A 22,370-nucleotide genomic window follows, 5' to 3' on the forward strand; every position below is an offset into this window, starting at 1 on the left:
GTTGTGTAATAAATCCTCCCGGGAATGGCTCTCAGCTCAGCGAGAAGCCTTTGCAAAGTTGTAAATTCATTGCCTCTAAGGTGTTCCTGAATTCAAAATTAATAGCCCTAAAGGTAATGTATCTAACTTTCTGTTGGTTTGGTGTAACGACTTAAAAATACATTTTAGAATATAAAACTTTTAAGGACTTGGATATAAAGTAGATGCATTCATTCATGTGTTTGTAATATATATATATATACATATATATATATATATATATATATCACTGTTGTACCTGTATATATGTGTATATATATATATAAATGTATGTGTATAAAATATATATTATATAATTATGTAATATACATATATCATCTATATCATCACATGCAATGAAGACCTTGACAGAGAACACAAAAGATGCCACTAATGTTTGTCTTCTTCTCCTGTGTTTCTCTCTTGTCCATGATAAGACTTCACTCATCGATTTATCACGCATCTCTAACCCTCCTGTCACAGACTGAGAAACAGAGGGAAGTGGGTGTCTTACCGTTTGACTCAACAATGGTGATGTTGGCAGAGGCACTGTCGTTTCCTAACTTGCTGATCACTTTGCACATATATTCTCCAGAGTCAGCCAGGGACGCTTTGTTGATTCGAAGCTCTGACTTCCTGTGAGACAGAGAGCAGAGCAGTGTAAGCTAGTGGCAGAAATCCATCCTCAGCGTCAGTATAATACATACACTCTTCTGGGTTCAGAATTCCCAAACTCTCCTATTCACTACTCTGCATACAATGTTAAACTATCACTTGCTATCATGTCAGTGCAGCCATATGCTTCAGCTGAACTAAACATTGCCTCTGACCTCATCATTTCATCACACAGGTGGACAGAGTTGGTCCTTCCTGATTCTGCCCATCATTCTCTGCCAGTACTTAATGCCAATCATGTTATGCCTTGTGGTTCTTTAAAATTAGCTGGCATATTTTCTTCCCCCCTCCCTTGTATGTCTCCTTACCCTGAGAACATATATACAAGTAGCATTACATGGATTGACCAGGTTATGGTCAGGAATATCTATGTATATACATACATATATGCATCCTGTAATAATTAATGAAAAAAAGGAGGCCATGGATTTGAAGGAGAGTGGGAAGAAGGAAATAGTGTTTAGGTTTTGGGGGAAGGAAATATCATAATTAAATTATAATCTCAAATGTTAAAAAAAAAGTTTAAGAAGAGAAAAAATGTTTAAAATGTTTTCCTGAAAGCCTAGTAGAGTTAAAATGAGCTATCTATGGTAGATAAGAATGCCCCTCCGCACTTCTCAGTGGAATAGCATTCAGAAGCATGGTAATTTCCATAGGGTACATTTATCATCCTAAGAAACAAGAAGAAACAAGAGGTATCATCCCAGAAGATTGTCATTGCCAGGCACGAAGTACCGCACAAGTTGTTCTTAACACTGGAATAAATGTTCCTGCTACAGCAGTACACTTTTATAGCCCTCTGAACATTAAATCAATATTCACCATTTCTTTAATGTGGATACCATTGTGACATGTACTTTTGTCTTTTCTACTGTTGTTGCACATGGCCTCTAATTTAAGCTATCTCTGGGTTACAAAAAGCTCAGAGCTAACAGGAGAAGCTCAGTGTTTGCAAAGGACGTTATGCTGGGAAAGTTGCGGAGATTCTCTCAGTAGCCCAGGCTGGCCTGAAACTCAGAGAAAGGATAGCTTGAATAGCCTTGGTATGGTGGTTTGGATAGGTATGGCCCCTATAGACTTGTGTTGGAATGCTTGGCCCAAAGGAAGTGACATTATCAGGAGATATGGCCTTGTTGGAGTAGGTGTGGTCTTATTGGAGGAAGTATTACACTGTGGAGGTGGTCTTTGAGGTTATATATGCACAAGTCTGGCCAGTGTGACTCAGTCTCCTTCTGCTGCCTGCACATCAAGATGTAGAAGTCTCAGCTCCTCCAGCACCATGTCTGCCTGTACAAACCATGCTTTCTGCCATGATGACGATGGGCTAAACCTCTGAAGCTGAAAGCCTGCCTGAATTAAATGGTTTCTTTTGTAAGAGTTGCCTTGGTCATGGTGTCTCTTCACAGCAAGGAAACCCTAATTAAGACACTCAGTCTTCCAAGTAATGGGATTACAGGCACCAGCCCAGTTCACATCGACTGTTAAAGCATTATTCTGTAGCCTAGCTTGGCATCTCGGCATCATGCCCTATAGCAAGGACAATGGGAAAAAGGGGGGCAGGAAAGGAAGGTGGCAATATTTGCTGTTGCTTTCATGCTTTGCTACTTTCTCCATACTTTATGGTCTTGCCACATGCTACAATCATCAGATAGAAACCGTGGTTTCAAATTTCTTTCCTCCTCCTCTCTAGCCTGGAAGGCCACAGCATCCCCAATCCCACACTTACACTTCTGATAGGTCCTATTTTGCAGCTCTATAGGGTGCCTTGCATTTTTACCCTAATGATCTTAGCTGACCTTCAAAGGCCACCTTCAGTGCCAAGCCCTTGGTCAAGCTTTTCACGCATGGTCAGACCACGCAAGTGAAGCTTCTCTCTCCATATCTAGATCCTGGTCACCTCTACTACCACTGTAATAAACCTTTCTCATTCCAGTTCTCTCACTATGTCTCCTGCCCAGACACATGACATACACTTCAGACCAGACAGTCTATAACTTTAAACTACCTGTGTCCTCACAACAGCACAACACACTGATGTGCCCTCGAGGAATACTGGATACATGTACGAATGGATCAGAGAAGTGTCTGGATGTTCTTGCTTACACATTCACAGGACCTAACATCCCTAACACAGACAGCAGGAAGTGGGGTGCAATGTGAAAGAGGTAGTGGCAGTTTTAGGCAGTACAGGCCCCAGGCAGCCATGGCCAGGTCAATTCACTGGCTGAGAAGTCACCTCTAGTAGTTGTAACACCCAACAAATCAACAGTAAAATTTACCCGGGTGGGGGTAGGAGTGGGGATGGGGGACCGGGGACCCATAAGAAATGGGTTCTATACTCAAAAACCTTGAAAAACATTTTAAAGTCCCACCCACCCCCTAAAAACTTCTCAGAACTTTCATTGTAACTAAGAGATGCTGACTGTCCAGTAAAATCTCTCAAGCAATGTCTTTTCTTTCACATAGCACACATATTAATACTTTTGGAAAATAATGGCCCACAGAAGAAACTGTTTGAAAGACTTACTAGTAACAGCTGTGTGTATTGAAGTAATGATACCAGCCAGGACGGCTTGGGGAATAGTCATGCATTAGCCACAGAGGCTATTCAGAGAAAAGTTTCCCTAAATTACCTCTGAAAAAAAAAAGCATACATCTCCACAAGTAGATAGATAGTTCATGCTAATAATGAGTAAGAACCTCTGAAACTATCAAAATGTAACAAGATTAGAAGACTGCTTCTCAGATTCTTCTGACACTGGTCCAGACTTTAGGATACTCAAATACACATTTTCTAATTGATTATCAGGTTCATATATACTTGGCCTATCTGTGATAAGTTTGCTTTGTGGTAGATACTTTTGAATTTTAAAAAAATGTGTAAGCATATACATTATAATAAGATTTTTCAGCCAACATACAGCAACGTTTTTGAAAGAATTTTGATGTCTGATTTGTGAAATAACAAGTGGTAAGAACAAATTATGAAGCAGATAAGAAAATATCCTCATCTTCTATATCAGAGGAAGAATTAATTCCTAAAATAAAATGGAGACTTTTTATTTTAAGACCCAAAATTCTGGAAATCAATTAGAGCAATATTCTAAGACTGTACAACAAGCAAAAAGCCCCAATCTTTCCAATTTATAAATTTAGGAACAATCTTACCCTGGTATATAAAGACCTCTTTCTTGACCTTGAACAATTTAATATTTTAACTATTGAACTGGATTGAACTATAAGAAACAAGGTAATTAAATTTCCCATTGGCATAATCTTTAAAAAGATACTGCTAAAATCTAAAGTCTTCTAATAGGCCTGGGTCATACTTCCTGGAAGACAAACCCAAGCAATATAACTAAATGCTATGAAGGACAGAGGGATTGTGTGCGAGTGTGTGTGTGTGTGTGTGTGTGTGCGTGTGTGTGTACTATTCTGTGTTCAGAAAAAAATAGTATTCCTCTAAACAATGGAAAATAGATCTCTTTTTGTAAGTACTTCTTTAGTTTCATACAAGCCTCGGGGATGCATTTCCAAGCCAGGCATTGGATGTGGCCATTCAATCACTACTATAAAGAACAGCCCTGGGAATCTAGCACAAAATACCAATGGTCCAAGACCAAGCTCAGCTTCATCACGACATGTAACAGATACAATCAGATTCAGAAACTTGTGTAGAAATACACGAGAGCCAAGGGTTTCTTATTCTGAAGAAGCTATTTCTTAAAAACTGAGAAAGAGATGAAGACAAATGCATCTACATTTGGGTTAAATTCATGCTCAAGCAGAATACAAATCAAGTTGGCTAGAAGTCCCAGTACACTGTGAACTGGCTGGGTCACAGCTGGAACACTAAAATATATTTTGGAGTGACAGCCAATGAACAATACCATTAACTCAGGGGCTTTGGAAGAAGGTGACTACAACTGGAGAGACTGTAGAAATCCTAACAAGAGAAAGGGTTCTGCTAAAGAAACGAGTCTCACAAGTGAGCACTTCCCAATGTTAAATGGGCAAGTATTAAGTAGATCACCTGACTGCTACCTGGGAAAATAAGTGACTGGAGAGTGACCAAGTGTCCTATGAGAACGGAGCACCACAGGGAAAACACAAGGGGACCTTACAAGGGAGAACCTTGGTGATCCAGAACTAGATAGGGAATCTAGGAAAGAGTTAGGTTTTCTCAGGGGAGAGTCAAGATTGGAGAGCCATTTGCCAAACAAACTCTCACTAAGGTCTCCATTTGTGTAGCTCATGAGTGTGTGTGTGTACGTGTGTGTGTGTGTGTACGTGTGTGTGTGTATGTGTGTGTGTGTACATGTATGCATGCCTTCAATTCTGATTCAAATGTCAACTTGCTTTCTGTGAGAAGGATGCAGAAGGAGAAAACACACTTCTTACACAGTAGAACCAGACACCTATACTGAATGTGGACATAAAGCACACAAAATGACTACTCTCAATATAAGGAAATTGGGATTCCTTATATAGCATACCAGGGCCTGCCAAAGTGCTTCAGTAGCTAAGAAAGGAACTGTACATAAACTTTACTGACATGAAGTTCCTCATCCAAAATATAGCCACTGAAAACAATAAAACACCCATCCATCCATCCATCCATCCATCCATCTATTTCTCTGTGTGTGGAGGGATGCTCTTCCCACCACTCATGTGTGAAAGCCAGAGGACAACCTCTGGTTGTTGGTTCTCCCCTTCTGCCTTTATGTGGGGTTTTGGGGGATGATCACAGGTCAGCAGGATTGATGGCAAGTACCTTTTTGCCTGCTGAGCCATCTCACAAGCCCCAAAGCAGATTATTTATAAAATCTCCAAAGGGGCTTTAAATAAGCAAAACCACTTCCACACCAAATTAAAATATGAGCTGAAATGAAAAGCTGAAGCAAAATTAGAGTTATATAAACACGCATGAACCTGACAAGAAATACAAGTTTGCCTTTTACAAGGCTAATCCAGAACAGATATTTCAGTGAGGTAATCTGACACGCCAAAAGCCTTCAACTACTTTTCTTGATCCGAATCACCCACCAGGCACAGACAACAAGAAAAGAAGGATAAGTAGATACACAACACAGAGTGGTTTCCATCTCTTTCAATTGGTGCCACACGTGGCTTACCAAATCAAACAAACAACGACTTAAATGTGAATTTAAACTCACGGGGAGAACATGCAAGAAAATTGTTTCTTAAGAGGAGGTGGGGGCTCAAGGGGGGGGATGAGTTTACACAATGATCGAAACTATATATTGCTGTGAAATCTTTCCATAAACACTAAGGGATTAAAGGGAAATTTTGGCTGCCATGTGCAATCTAGATAAAAGAGGGACTAAGGCCTAGGCGAAGGACTAGAGGAGTCAACATTTGATATAAACAGATGCCCAGGGAAATCCCACACCTCAAATGAAAATTCCCCTCTTCTTAGCTGCCCACAGTAGAAGATTAAGTTTAAGTCATATGACCAGCTAACCACTGCAACCTATTCCTAGTCATGAGGCCTAGGTAATAAGTATTATAAATGTTTGAGCATGAAAAATAATGAGGTTTTATTGATAGTCTGAACTAATGCCAATCTTTATATTCTGACTTCATATAATAATCACAGGTAGCTATGAAATAACATGAATGTTAGAGACTGACCTATATAAATTCTAGGTTTATTTATTAACATTAAGACCTACAGAAAGAAACTGACATAAATTCATTCTCAAGGGTAATTGTGTTTTAAAAAACATGAAAATAATAATAATAATAATAATAATATTGATGATGTTCATTCTGCTTGTTTATAGGATAAATAGACTAATAGAGCATTTTTGCTAATGTTAAATTTAGATCTTTGTTAGATACTCCAAAATCTGACAACACTATTTTTAAAGAGCTTCAGAAATGACAAGTCGTCTGATTGTGAAAAACAACCAGCTGATCTTCTCCTGAGCAGCCGCCTACTCTACACAAAGCCAGGTCTTATTTTTAGCTCAAATATATGAAATTTCTCTGTGTGTGGGTGTGTGTGTGTGTGTGTGTGTGTGTGTGTGTGTGTGTGTGTGTGCGCGCGCGCGCGTGTGCCAAGAGTAATTTACAATCGCATGGCTTGAATAAATTTCTCCTCATTTACTTCTGTGCAGCGAGGCTGGAATTAAAGTGAGTAATTTCTGAACACTGGCCTTTCTGATGTGGTGGGAAATATATTAGTATGTAGACAGTGCTCAGAGCTGTCTGGACCTATGCAGCCAATATGAACATGCCTTCCTGAATGCTGATGGTACTTTACATGTTACTCAAGCCAGGCAACTGATTAAGCTTTTGAGCACAAGTGTGTCCTCTTCAGAAACAGACTCATGTTTGTCTTCTCACATTTTGGGTTTTTCTCCCCACCTTTTGGGTTTATTTACTCAATTGACTTGCTTCTTTCCATATATGAGATGGAGCATACATGCTGTTCAAAAATTTCTGCTCCCCACTCAGCCCAAATCAACCTGACCCCAGTCTCACTCCAACAGTGTGCTTCAGCACACAGTGTGAAATTCCCATGTTTTATTCGAATTAAATTAGATCATCTCTATACAAATTCAGGACTGCCAATGCACAGAGATGAGGCTATCTACCTCTTTGACATGGCTATGTTGCTGGCATAAAGCCCTTACAAACAATTAACTGCCACTGCTATTGTTGGGCCAATTCAAAGCTATGAATCAAAGTCTACCTGTCATGTATATAACTTCATTTGTCCAACTGATGAAATTAGGACAGCAAAACCTGTTCAATCCAGTACCTAACAAGTAGTTTTTGTCTTAACCTCCATAATCATAATTATCTTTTCAACTCTTCTGCTGTTTCTCCTTTCTCCATGATTTCTACTTTCAAAGACAGACTTGTGGCATAAGAAATTTTTTAAAAATCCTATATTTGTTTTCTGAGCTTTTGGCAAGTTCCATGACTCTAGCTCTAAGTAAAGTACAATATATTTGACCCTCCATTTTTCTTTCCATTTTTTTTTCCAATTTGTTTCCAGATAGGATCATGCTATATAGCCCAGCTAGCCTCAAACATGTGGTGATCTTGCTATCTCAACCTTGCAAGTCTGGGGTCATTGGTGTGCAACAGGCTTGACTCTTAGTTTTTCAATCGACAAAATTAGCCATCACACGTCAACTATCCAACTGTTTTTTACTATATGTTGGAATGCTGTTGTTTCTTTTTCTTTTCTTTTCTTTCTTTTTTTTTTCAGTGTACAGATCTGAGTTTATTGTTTAGGATATAAGCTTATATACAGTGTTTGAGCCAATCCCGAGCTCCTAAATCTTCGGCCAATCATATCTTTCCACAGTGTCACTTTGCCCCAATCAAAGCCCTGCCTAATGAAGTTACTCAGTAGAAGGTGGGGCACCATCACCTATTAGAACAGGGGAAGCAGCCACCATCCTGGCCTAGGTTCCTTTTGCTGTCCCACAGGTGTTCTAGGACCCATCTTAGATCTAATGCCAAGTACAGCAAATCAGGACTCTTCAAGGAGTCACAGTCTCCTTTCCTTTCCTTTCCTTTCCTTTCCTTTCCTTTCCTTTCCTTTCCTTTCCTTTCCTTTCCTTTCCTTTCCTTTCCTTTCCTTTCCTTTCCTTTCCTTTCCTTTCCTCTCCTCTCCTCTCCTCTCCTCTCCTCTCCTCTCCTCTCCTCTCCTCTCCTCTCCTCTCCTCTCCTCTCTTCTCCTCTTTTTTTCTTTTTTAATGGAGTCAGAGTTAGAAAGGTTTCTCTGTATAGTCCCAGTTGCACCAGAACTTGATCCAAAGACCAGTTTGGCCTTGAACTCACAATCTGCCTGCCTCTGCCTTCTGAGAGCTGGGATTAAAGGTGTGTGCTAACAACTACCCAACATCGCTGTTGTTTCTAAGTGACATTATGTTGAAAAAATATTTTTAGGTGTTTTGGCTCTTGATATCATTATCTCTGAAATACCACCTGCCTCATAATGTGATCTGCACCCTCTTGTCTCACCTGTTAACATATTTCCGAATCAACAGATCTTGCAGACATGATCAATAACCAGAGAAAATGGTACAACAATTAATAAAGCCATGAGAACTAGGAAAACATCCCTAACTATTGCCATCAGAGTGATAACCAGTTTGGTAACATTCAATTACATTCTCCTTCGAGCCATTTTGTTCTGCCTTGCCTGTGAGTGTTTGCCAACATGAAATCCAAAGAATTTCTTATGAAATCCAAAGAGAGGAGGAGGATTGTCTTCCTCTGCTGTTGCTTTAGCTATCAAGCCTGCCTCTTCAGGAGTCTTCTCAGATGGGAGTGAATAAAACCTTTCAGAGAGGAGACTACCTTAAAGGTGTTGATTAATGAATAGTCATTCCTTTCCCCTATTTCCTTCAAAATTTCCTTCAATTTCCATCCTTGTGTTTAAAGAAGCATAAAGAAAGCCGGGCGTGGTGGCACATGCCTTCAATCCCAGAACTCGGGAGGCAGAGGCAGGCAGATTTCTGAGTTCAAGGCCAGCCTGGTCTACAGAGTGAGTTCCAGGACAGGCAGGGCTATACAGAGAAACCCTGTCTCAAAAAACCAAAAAAAAAAAAAAAAAAAAAAAAAGAAGAAGAAGAAGCAAAAATATAAAAAGATTTAGACAAAGACTATTGGGAGAGGAGAAGCTGCCTTCACTCAGAGGAGACATCTAACAGAGCCACTGAGGTGTCCCAAGTGTCATGTCATGCTTCAAACATGGCCATGCTCAAGGAGGAAGAAAGCATAAGGTTTTCTGCTCCCAAAGATGACTGCATTGTCTAAATCTGCTATAATGTTGGCCGACCTTAATAAAATGGTTAGCTAAAAATTCTTATTATAAAACATAGTTATATGTGTTGACCCTTGGTTTGAAAAATAGTTCAAACTCACTGCATTACATCCCATAAATTTAGGAAATTGTTGAGCTTTATAATGAAGTTGGCATTTCAATTGCATTAGACATCAACACTAAAATACCATTTGTTTTATATTAAGGAGACTGAATCTCATGTTCCATGAGTATTACAGTACCTGCCACTAATTCCTTCTTCTTTCTTCCCTCCCTGCCCCATCTGACTTTGTACAGCTTTCTTTTTGGGTCCCATTTCTTCATCCCAATGTTGTTAGAATCATAAACTCCCAAGTTCACTTCTATCTGATATGACTATCTCTGACTACAATCAAAATTCCTTCTGTTCATCGTATAGCATATGTTACAGTAAATTCACAATTATAGAGTCTTCATGGTTTTCTGTCCTATATTGTCCTATGGCTATTGGCATGGATTCTATTACTAAAGACACCTTACTTACCCTGGCTTCTTCTGTATCTTGACGTTTTGTGGTTTATTCCTACGGTTCAGCTCATTCCCGTTCTTGAACCATTTGAATCTGAGTGAGGAGTACTCAGAGCTGGTTTCACACCGAAGCACGAGCTTGGAGCCTGCAGCTGACTCCTGGCTTTTCATCTCTTTCAATCTGGGAGGCAATGCTGGAAAAAGAAAGGGAGAAGAAAAAGAAACTGTGAACACCAGGCCTTTCAAAAGGACCAATGAATGTTGAATGAGCTTGATCAGGTCCCATTACCAGGCACGCTCTCTCTCTCTCTCTCTCTCTCTCTCTCTCTCTCTCTCTCTCTCTCTCTCTCTCTCTCTCTCTCTCAATATATATAAAGAAATATATATATATATATATATATATAAAGAAAATGGGTACTGGATGGTGGGAAAAACACAAAACAAGACAGAAGGAATCCAAGCATATTCATATATATATATATGAATTTAAATGAGCATACTAAAATGGATCCCAACAATTAGAAGAAAAGTAAAATCCCAAATTAAAAAAAAAAATTTCAGCAGAAAAAGAGGCAGGTAGGGAACCTGGATGAAATACTCATTCATAAAATCATGTTCTTAGTAGCTACTTCCTTGATTTAACAAAACCAGTGTTACAAGAGTCATGGGGCCATGCTTTGTCTTCAGAGCACCTTCATGGCTGCATATCACACATTAACCTAACTCTGTAAGAAGGCACTGGGAGTACCATATCTATTTTTCAGTAAATGATTTTTATAAATTACTGACTTGAAAGTAAACACTGTGTCAAGTCTATTATTTTTCCCTCTTAGAAACATCTATAGAAACAAGCATTGGACTCATCTCACTAAAGATCACAGGGAGACACCTCTACAAGAAGTGAAGTCCTTCATCAACATCACTCCAGATTGGGCCTGTGGTGGCTATCCCAGAGATAATGACTGACCACTCAAGATGGCCACCTCCACCACAACCTGGGTACGGCACACACTTATTTCCAAATCTTCAGAACAGAAGCTGTACATAGGAAAATTATTCTATCAGTTTTGCATGACACTTTACATTACCCTGCACAGTGGACATGGAATTTTGCTTTATACAAAGCCCCCTATGAGCTAGAATATGTATAGATAAAAATCATATGATGATGATTAGTAAAAAAGCCTCATAAATATGAAGATGGGTATACTTGAGCTTTTATAATAAAATGTTTTTAATTAAAGAAGAAAAAGATGGCCTTTTACCCACACCCACAAACTTATTTAATGATCAACCACCCCAGAACTTGAGACCTCAACAGCTCATAGTTTCCACCGCCAACTACAAAGTCTACTTCTCTGCTCAGTTCAGGAATGAACAGGAGATCCCAGAAAACAAACCAAGTAAATGAGACCTCACCAACCCAGGGCATAATTACTCCCTGGGTAAAGACTGAGAGTCCAGAGATGCAATCAAGGTCGCCTTACGAAGAAACAGGAAGTGGATTCCTTGTCTACTCAGGTTATTTGTTTTTCTACAACTTGGCCCTCATAAGGCAAACCCCCAAACTGTCAGAAGTTGAGCCCAGGAATTAGAGCCTAAAACCTTTGAATTCTGCAATTTCTTAGCAGTAGCCCCTCTAGGTGCATACCCCCCCCCTCATTTATTTGGTGACTCATGAAGCAATAGGAACATACTGGGGCAGACACAGGAGCAGGCAGACACAGAACACAGACACAGAAACTGACCCAGCTGCTCCCATTTTTCAGTACTTGAAGACTACTACCTTTGTCTTATTTTGTGTTTTCCCCACCAACAAGTACCCATTTTTCTTTCTTCTTTTCTTTCCTTTTTCCTTTTCTTTTTCTGACAGCTTCAGAGTTAGACTTGCTTTCTGAACAAATTCCACACAGCTTTGACTTTTGAGATATGGTTCTCAGTGCTGCTTTGGAAGTTTTATAAAATACTAAATTCTAATATTTCTGACAAGCCCCTGGGTTTGTCTCCATTAGCTTCTTAAGGTCATTTCTAATTGTCTGACTCTGCTCAAAGGTTTCAAAGAAAGCAACAGGAGAGTGAGCCAAGTGGCATCAAAGAAACTAGTTTGTATACATTGAGAAGAATAACTTGTTGCATGTATGTATCTAAAAGGAGGATTGTGTGGTATGCAGCAGGATTTTAAATTAAAGTTGAAACTCTACCAAAATTCTCAAGGTCTGATCCCTTACTTTAATAAAAAGTATTCCCTATGTAGTTAGATATACTTAAACCTAGCAAGTCTGTGTCCCATCTTCTAACCACTCGAGGTATTTGCTTACCGAATCAGAACACAAGTCTAAACCCAAACTATAAGACCGTTGTCTCATTTGCATAAATATTTTCTCATAGAGTAATTGTCAATTTTTTTCCCTCCCTTCTCCTTATTCTTTTCTCTCCCATCTCTTTTTCCCTCACCTTCTCTCTTCATTTCTTTCTTTCATTATTTCTTCACAGTCTGGACATCAAACACACACATACACACACGCACACGCACACTCATGCAAAAACTATTCAACAAGGACTAATCTATAAAATTATTTTAAGCCTTTAAAAAAAAGTCAATGTCGTGAACAACTAAAGAAGACTATGAAGCCAAGCTAGATTAAAAGGAGACTAAACATGAATAATCAAAGAAAAGTAGAGCCACTGTATGAAGCCCATTTTGAAGAGTAGCTATCACTGGAACTATTACGGAAACCCAAGTAAAAATAATGTACAAGGGTTGGGTTTCTCTGGTGGAGTGGCTGCACTATGGTGATATAAAACAACCTTGTTCTTAGAAGGCATCTGCTGACGTCTTAGAGGAAAAGCCTTGAGGAAACCTGAGATGGTTTAATGAATCAGAAGTACATGCAAATGCATATACTTTATACAAAAGAACGTACGCACAGAAAGGAGAAAAGGAAACCTTAGTTTCTCTCTTTGCTCTTGGGCCTCGCTTATCTGGTCTTCCTGACATTAAGTAAAAGGTTCCAACTTTTGGTAAGTATGAATTGCTTTTGCCCTGAAGTGCTAAGGATGAATCCAGGCCACATATGTAACTAGTGACCATGCTACCACTGAGCTACATCCACAGCAGTTGATACCTTAAGTACCTTTTACTTTTGCCTTTCCCTTTTGAGACAAGATCTTCTTACATGGCCCAGGCTAACATGGACCTGACACTCCCCTTCCACTGGGGTTACAGGCACATGTACCTTATGCTACCGATTCACCCCTCATTTAATAATTTAGGGGAAGTTGTAATCATGACGTGAAATTGTGCAAGACCCATCCTTGATGCCATTTAATTATGATAAGTGTTACGTTGAAATTGTTATGTGGGTTAATGTCATAACCTTGACTTTGCAGGTTAATCCCGTTAGTTCTATATCTTGCCTGAACTTACAAAATAACCCCTAGGGCCATCCATCCCTTCCCTTATGAGAAGGCACACAAATGCACAGAGGCAAATAAATGCCTTCATACATAAGGCCTTAAATATGTCTGCTCCCCCAGCTGACACGGATGTATAAATGTGTATCCCTGAGGATACTGTTTGCAACCACTTTCAGGTTCTCTCTGTGTGTCAGGCCATTCCAAATCCCATAGAAGAAGATATTCCTATCTGCTCTCTCATTTTTCACCCCTAAGTATTCTATTTGACCTGTGTGTGTTCTTTGTGTCATGGATGGCCTTTAAAACACAAGGACTTCTACCTTACCAGGGGTCAGTTCTTAAGAAACTGAACACAGTCATCTATAGCATGAATGGAGAAGCAAAATCATAGACCCCAGTGGAGCATGCAACTGCATCCTTGACCCATGAGTACTCTGTTGCTAATGGTAATGACAAGAGAAAGCATCAATGCCCCTACTCACAACTGGAAGAGCCCACATTCCAGGGCATAGAGGACATCAAGACAATATAAGTCCTTCCTTATGATTTTAGATTAACAGCCTTGAATGTTCCTCAGCCCTTTCACAAAACTTCAAAGCAATATTTGAGCCCAGATGTTTTGTGTGATTTCTCATTCATCCAGAGACAATTTTCAATGGAGCAATTTTTTTCAGGAATTGTTAAAATAGTTCATTGTAAGTGGATGATATTTAAATGTGTCTCTCAGACATGTGCTTTGTTCAAATGTTAAAATCCTGTTTATTCTATTTAAAAAAAACCACATTAGGGTTGGAGAGATTGCTTAGTAGTTAGGAGCAATTGTTGCTCTTGCAGAGGACCTGTTTAGTTTTTAGCATCTACATGGTAGCTCACAACTATCTGTACATAACTCCACTTCCAGGAAATCTGGTGCCTTCTGACACTTGAGAGAAGTGTATATATACCATGTGCATACATATATGCAGGTAAAACACTCAGCCTCATAAAGTAAAATAAATCTAAAATGTAATCTTAAACTCTAAATTACTTCACTACTTTCTAACAGGCATAAACTATAAGCCCAGGGCTGACTGAAAAAAATTTAAAGTCAACATCTTTAACTAAATATTTGAATGTTAAAACTGAAAAAGAAAATCTTGCTTTTCAATTCTAAGAGTAAATGGCCTGTAAATTTAAAGGCAATTGAAGGCAAACTCAATGTCAAGTTAATGTTTTAAATTTGGATGTCCAGAGCATCTTAGGCATGATATATTTGGGTCTGGTCTACCACAGCTCATAATTTTGCTTTGTAAGTGTTTCTAAGAAGGTAATAGCTCCACACTCTAAAATGATCTAATGACAGAGCTGGTTTAAAACAGACTCTTCCTAAATTTATTTCTTCCTAAACTTGATTAACATTACAGGAACATATCCACACCCTTAGAAATGCATTGACAGAGACAAACAGTCTAGCAAAAAGAAAAAGTTCTAAAAGATTACAAACCCTTAACTCAGTGTAAGCAGGTATAGTGAGAGTATCTTAAAGTCCCCTTCTACTTTTCTGTTTTCTATAATTGACATGTCACACACTTGGAAAAAACTGGTGATAGTCACCCACAATACTTATTTTTCCTCTGGATCATAGCAAAACATAAGGCAATACGTTTATTCGTTCCAATAATTTAATTGGTAATCAAATATACGTGGTAGAGGCAAAAGTGAACTAGCAAAATAGAAAGAGAACCATTCATCTAAGACTGGTTCTCAGCCTTCCTAATGCTGAAACCCTTTCAGTCCCTCATGTTGTGGTGACCCCAAAGCAACACAATTATTTTTGTTGCTACTTCATAACTGTAATTTTGCTACTGTTATGAACCACACTGTAATTGTGTTTTCCAATGATCTTAAGTGACTCCTGTGAAAGGGTCATTAGACCACTACCACCACCAAGGGAAAGCTTGTGACCCACTGATTGAGAACCACCACTCTAAGGGAGCTTGTTTCAGGATTTCCTCTGTTCTTCTCAGATCTGCTCACTGCTGCTACACTAATAGTGCACTGTATTGTTAAGGACAGGAAAAGTATAACATGTAGATGTGAGATACACTTCTACACATGACTATATAAACTCTTTCTTTTATTCCATGAAAGATCTAACTGTCAAGAATTAACTTGTATCATTGTGCTCTGTGTTCTTGCGATTGATCTGAAGAGCTCTCCATACAGAACAAATTAAATAGGGAATCTGAAAGATATCAAATAGCATTACTGTCTCAGTTGTAGTCCCAAGAAAGTTGTCTCTACATAAAACATTTACAAAACCTGTCCCCATACAGGTGTGTGTGTGTGTGTGTGTGTGTGTGTGTGTCTTTGATTGGAACTGTATCCAATTCCCAAATGTCTTATCTGAAAGAGAAGGTGTCAGGGCCTCTTGCACAGGTTGGCTGAAAACCTAAGCCTGGAAACTGGAGAAATCAATAGTCAGTATAGCACCCACCACACAAGAATGGGAACATTGAGTTGGGAACACAGGTATAAAAAGCCAGGCACAGTAGTACATGCTTCTAATCCCAGTGCCTGAGAGGTGGAGACAGTTGACTATGTGGCCAGCTAGACAAGACAAACTGGGGATCTTCCCCTTCACTAAGACCCTGTTTCAAACCATAGAGTAGAAAGAGATGATGACAGACAATAGATATCCACCTCAGGTAGGTCTACACATGTGTGGTTAAGGCCCTCTTTGGCAAGATTTTGTGAGAGGACACTGTCATATACAACACTACTAAAATGTAAAGCCAAGTGGGAGATTATGAAGTGTAGTGTTTTGACTCTGCATTCATTGTGTTCCTCTGAACTTCCCATATGTGGTTATCGCTATTAGAGTGTGTTGACCTGTGTCAGCTAAGACCTTTGTCCTGCGCCTTTCACAGATGCCTAACTCAGCATCTCTCAGAATCTGCTCACTGTGTCCAAGCCATCTTCCATGCTACAGAAGCACCTACATGTCACTCCCATCCCTCTGCCTTCAGGTCTCTGATATTCCATTCCATCAGCTGAGTCCTCTCTACGTGGCTTGCATCTATTCCTACCTCCTGAAATGAACCGTGCTCTCACATATCCCTGAGTGTATCATTTGCATCCAACTCCATCTCCTCTGTGCAGTCCTGGTTTAGATATCACACAGGTAGATGCTCGCCATTTCCACCTGCTGGTGAAGAAATTGCAGCTTGATCTTTCATGTGTGCAGTTTCTGATGACTACTACTGAACTTAGCACAATTTTTTCCATGAAGCCACATGTGCCAGGCTTGAAGGAGATGGAAAAAGAGGGGAAGGGGACAGTAAACTGAGAATCAGTAAAGGTCATATAAATTTCACTTCATAGCAGCTACAATAATTTTTAAATTATTATAATGAACTATAAAAGTCGAATCACATCTCCATCTACAAGAGATTTATAACACTGGCCGTTTCTCCATGGGAAAAAATGCATGTGAATTTACAGATAAGAGCAATTTTCATACTTAAAATTGGTGTTGTTATGCTTGTTGCAATTACCCAGCCTTCTCTTCTCTATAGCTTGAAGCCACGAGCCTCCTGCGTTGCCAACCCGGGATTATAGGTATGTACTGAACAACTCACCTCACAACTAGAACTGCTCAAAACATCCAGTAGTTCACTTAGAATAAATGCATGAAGATACTATTACAGTATTCCTCAAAGCAACTTCAAAGCAAAAGAAATGGTGTTAAATAAGTTCCTCTTTGTACTTTCAACAATAAATCCCCTTAGAATGGTAATAGCTTATTGAACATCTGTTATGTGCCAGGCTCAGGTCTAAGCTTTATACTCATTGCCTCTTGTTACATAACAAATCTCTGGGCTGGAGTGTTACTATCCTTATACCAAGATGAAGAAATGGCAACCGAGAAAAAGAGCAACTTGCTTGTCATCACACAGCTGCCACTCTGAAGCCTCATCCCTCCCGATCCCCGAACTGAACATACAAACCGGACCCTAGAGCCCTTGCTTTTAATGACCAAGCATGAAAACCATTCTTTGCAAAACTTCATATTTTATGGTTAAAAAAAATGTCCTCAAGATTGAATTAAAGGATTTAATAATATTTTTCCCCAAGAATTCTGGACTATAACACGTGATAGATCATTTCTGTACTCACTTCAAACACAAAAGAGAATCTGGGAGCAAAGGAGATCTGCACAATTCCTGCATTTTCTCAGCAACCTTGATGATTTATGGGAAAATAAAAGAAAGTGGAATACTTGAAATTGCTATGATAAAAATGAAAAATGCTTTAGACTGCGTGGTTGCCCATCTGTCATACATACCTCATGCCACAAGGGCCAAAGAGCTCTCTCTTATGCTGTGCTCACTGAAATGCGAGAACCCCTCAGTGAGGACACAGGAATAAAAGAGTCCTAACAGATCAATGTCATGCTGCCAAGGTGTAAAGGCAACACGCCATGACAACACGCTGGATGAAGTCCTGGCCAGGTTGCCAACAGCTTCGGATGAGTGTTCAACAGGCCTGGCTAATTAGGGCTGTGGCCACAGCTGTCCCCAATTAGAGACCCTCTGGCTCAGCTCAATGAAGACATCTCAGACCTCTGGGCAGGCTGTCTACTTGGGATGCATGCCCCAGGGATGAGTTCACCTAAGGGTGCCTAGCAAATCTCTGTTGATGTAAGCTTTAAAACTCTTTAACGTTTCTGTGGTCAAAGCAAGATTTTATTCTTTATTTGTTATAGACCTGTGACCTAGCCTTAAAAATATGACAGAAGATGTAGTTAGCAAATTATTGTCATATTTGGGCTTTTTCTTTCTTTTCTTGTAATTGCTGCTGCTGCTGCCTCTTCTTCTCCTTCTCCTTCTCCTTCCTCCTCCTCTTCATCCTCCTCTTTCTCTTCCTCCTCTTTCTCTTCCTCCTCCTCTTTCTCTTCCTCCTGCTCTTTCTCTTCCTTCTCCGCCTTTTTCTCTTCCTCCTTCTCTTTCTCTTCCTCCTCTCTCTCCTCCTCCTCCTTTTCCTCTTCTTCCTCCCGTTCTTCCCTCCCCCTTTCTCTTTCTGCAAGTTCTGATGCACTTCTTACTTGAAAGCCAGGTAAACATGACATCATTGTGCTAAGATTTATCTCCTTTATATTCATTCCAGTACATTACTGGGATTTGGGGGTGGTAATTTTTTACCATTTTAGCTACTTTTTTGTTGTTCAATACAAATGATGGTTAGTTAATTGATGTCACTACAATATTCCTTTTTACAATTGAAAGGGGGAGGCTTTCTATTCACTTTCTGAGTGTTTAAAGATTGTTTGGCCTCCCACCATTACCAATGGCCCTCAGAGAGCTGAACAGAGAGGAGCCTGACCATTTTACGTCTACCTCCACGGGAAAGTCCAGAGGGACAAAGCTTCTTAAATAGAAATTCTTAAGGATGAGGGTTGAAGAGGTGTCAATTATTTTAAAAAGCCACTAAAACAGACAAAAGGAACAATATCCAAAGATGGTGGGATCCTAAGGGACAAGAGTGGGAAGCAACTGGGGTCTTTAGAGAACCAAGTCTTTTTTTTTTTTTTTTTAATAGATTTACAGAACACTGTAATTCATGGAGAACTTTTGGCATTCTAAGCAAACAGTTTTAGAATAAAACGGGAAATGAAGTTTTGCATAACAAGTATGATTTGGAAAGCGCTTATTCTGGAAGGCTATACGGGAAAGTGAATCAGGAAGCCTCTGACGGGGTGGGGAGGTGAAGAAATTGACAGTTGCAGGCTTCGGGACCAGCCAGCCAGACCCAGGTTTCAGTTCTTCATCTCTTAGCGAAGGCTCTGTGACTGCACAGGTGCTTTACAGGATGTCACCTTCTCATGTTGATCTGCAGAGTGGGTTTACCAAACACACGCTGAGGGCAAGAACTCAGAGGCTGTGTCCTGCCTGGAATGGGGTGCTTCCAGCCTACAGTTAGCGCTGCTGAGGGTACTTGGCTTCCTTTAGAAGCCTGAGGGCCAGCATAGTGCAAAGCTTGTCTTGTCAGTAAGAATCCTCGTGTCCCATCCCTGGTTCCATGCGCAAAAGAAATAGCAGATTTGCAGAGATTAACTAAATTAATGGAGAAAACTGTTGGTCTGTGAATTTCCTCTAGTAGAATTTAAAATATAGACTTCAGGCTTAGCTGCTTAAAGCTACATTCTGAGAGGGCGACCTTCACCTCGAGTGGCCTGAGAGTACCCGGGTGGCATTTGTATGTTGCTATGATTTAGCCTACTGTTCACAGGGGAGTTTTCTAAATTATCTCACTTCAGTGCTAGAAGGTAGTGAGCTCTAACTCAGGTCCCCAGTTTGGCCAACAGGCCTGTTTCTTCTTTTGAGCACATAATAGGATTACGTAACATTAAAGGAACTCTGCCTTATCTTTGTAACTTGTCTATAAGTCTAAAATGATCCCCCACCCCCACCCCAGAACTCATGATGACTAAGTTCAATTTTACAGGAAGTATCTCTTTCTTGTGTTCTCATAAAACCATAACTATTCCACTTAATTCAATCCTTGCTATCTTTACAAGGATGTTTTCCCAAGGAGACAAGAAGCTAACTCTTCTACCATATCTTTTACCCTTTGTAACTAGCACAGTAATGTCTTCTCAGTAGAAAAATAAATAAGCAATGTTGCACTGTATTTAACAAGCTACTAGTTTCCTTCTAATTCACAGAATGTATAAAAAAATAAAGCCCACATACTGGATTTATCAGATCTATCCCTACCTTTCCTATGCATGTCATATTAACACTATATACTCTGTTATTAGCACAAGATTCTAGAATCTTCTGTGATGAGCTATAAGGCCATCTTCTGGCCTTTGTCTAGTATCCATATCCTAGCTCATTCATCTAAATAACTTCAGTTTCTTTGACATTTTATCATTTCCAAACACCATGCACATGCTATTGTGCATTCCCCTGGAGTTACCACTACTTTAGGTCCTGGATTTATAGACATAAATAAGACTAACATGATCCCTAGCATCCTGCAACTTACATCCTGGTTATAGAGAGACAGACAGAGAACCCACTCACTGATTACGCTGTAATCTGATTTATAAAATAAATCTTTCATCAGGAAAGTCTGAGAACAAGACAGAGTTTTATCTGGGTGGCTGTGTTCATCCAGTTTTGTCATGTAGTTTTCTACTTAAATTGAACCTGAAAGTTGATAATTAAGTCAGTATACAAACAACTAATTAATGTTAAGTTGTAAGATACCAATATACTGACGTAAAGTCACTTTGAAAGCCTACAGTAACAATTTCTTTAGTAAATTTTAGCAATCTGTGAAGCTTTCCAAACTAATAGAATGTTTTTAAGTAACAGCCTTCTTGGAGCTGAGACAAAAGAAAAGACATTTCATTCCTGTGGCAGGCAGAATAAGGACTCCCAAAGATATTTAAATCCTAATCCCCAAACCTCAGGAAATGCCACCTTACATGCAAAGACTTGACCCTAGATCTTGGCCAAAAGAAAAAGTTGTATAAAGGAGACCTAAGAATTGTGATTAAGGTTAAGGACCTAAGAAGGACAGATTATGCTGCACTCTGCAGGCAGGCTCCCATGTAACCACGTGAGCCTTAAAGGAAGATAGCTTCTCCTCCTTATAGCAATAAAAACATACAAGTCAAAGAAGAGGAGGCTCTGAGCCAAGGAATTCATTCAGACCATCTCAGGAAGCAAAGGCAAAACTCATGCTCGACAAGACCCTCCTGTCCCTGTGGCTACCTCATTGGACCCTCAGTGAATCTCATCTTGAAATTCTATCCTTTAGAACTGAGAGACAGCAATGTGTATTAACCCTTAAGATACAAAAGCCCGGTTCAACAGCAAGTGAAAGCTAGGACAGGTCTCTAAGCCAAGTGTGTTGATTTTTTTTTTAACATCAACAACTATGAAATGTCTATCTTATTATTCTACATCGGACTTTAGCTTATAAAAACAGATATGCCTGGATGCAGTTAAGCCACTAGCTATTCATCTCTTGACCTCCCTGGTATCCTACTCATGGTCCAGAAAAGAAACCCCAAAATGGCTACAGATGCTAAGGAACAGACTGCCAAAACACTGAGTGCTCAGAAAATGAAGGTTAGCCTGGACACACAGCCCAGCAACCATTTCATTTCTTTCACCTCAGATTGTTGCCCAAGCTGCTATGCTTCAAAGCCAGCCAGGAGAACCGATCCTTCTTCCTGCACATGGTGATCAGAACATAGTAGCAAAACCACAGGCATAATGTTTATACTGAAGCATGACTGTTGGATAAATATTAATATCCTAATGACAACAGGACACAGTTTTTTTGTTTTGTTTTGTGTGTGTGTGTGTGTGTGTGTGTGTGTGTGTGTGTGTGTGTGTGTGTGTGTGTTTAATCAAGAAAGGACTTCTGTCAACATTTCCTAGGCTTTGTAAAGGTTTGGGTTTCAAGAAACCAAGACTGTATATTGGGAGTAATGGGCTTTCACCAGTTATTTAAGTTAAAAAAGCAAGATTTTTACTAGTGACTATGCAATTTACACAGCAATGATTGTCGCTTTTGAAAAAAAAAAAGAAAAAGAAAAATCACTTACAAACCAAGTTTTAGGAAGTAGGACAATTTAAACAAAATTCCCAAATGGAAGCTTCAGAAATATTGCATTCAACTCTGGGTTGTGTCTACATGAAACCACTCCCTAATTTGTGTTTAAACTCAATTTCTATAGAAAGTGATTTCTTGCATAACATTGGTATACCTCAAATATCTTACATAAAACAAGGGAACACTGTGAAGCAGAACCAGAAGGGCTCAGCAATTCTAGGAAAGTATAAGCACCTCTATTTTTAATGAGGAAAATCCTCCTAAAAGAATTCAAAAGCTGTAGAAATAAAAACAGTGAACGCAGCGCATCCCAGCTTACAGGCAA

At 39.5% G+C, this 22,370-nt stretch overlaps 1 protein-coding gene across 25 annotated transcripts in view; it reads right to left on the reverse strand.

Moving 5' to 3' along the window:
• Nrg1 (neuregulin 1) overlaps positions 1 to 22,370 on the reverse strand; it is a 1,084,158-nt gene that overhangs the window by 150,528 nt on the left and 911,260 nt on the right. For all 25 annotated transcript variants that reach the window (XR_003947248.1, XM_030243391.1, XM_006509068.4 and 22 more), the window contains exons 2-3: positions 10,029 to 10,206; positions 533 to 654 (exon numbers count right to left, since the gene is read on the reverse strand). Coding sequence is in view for 24 of the 25 variants with exons in the window: in XM_030243391.1 (XP_030099251.1) it covers positions 533 to 654; positions 10,029 to 10,206 (300 nt within the window). In the remaining variant the exon portion in view is untranslated. The remainder of the gene's footprint in view (positions 1 to 532; positions 655 to 10,028; positions 10,207 to 22,370) is intronic.

Source organism: Mus musculus, chromosome 8 (genome assembly GCF_000001635.26).
Source record: "Mus musculus strain C57BL/6J chromosome 8, GRCm38.p6 C57BL/6J".
Lineage (NCBI taxonomy): Eukaryota > Metazoa > Chordata > Mammalia > Rodentia > Muridae > Mus > Mus musculus.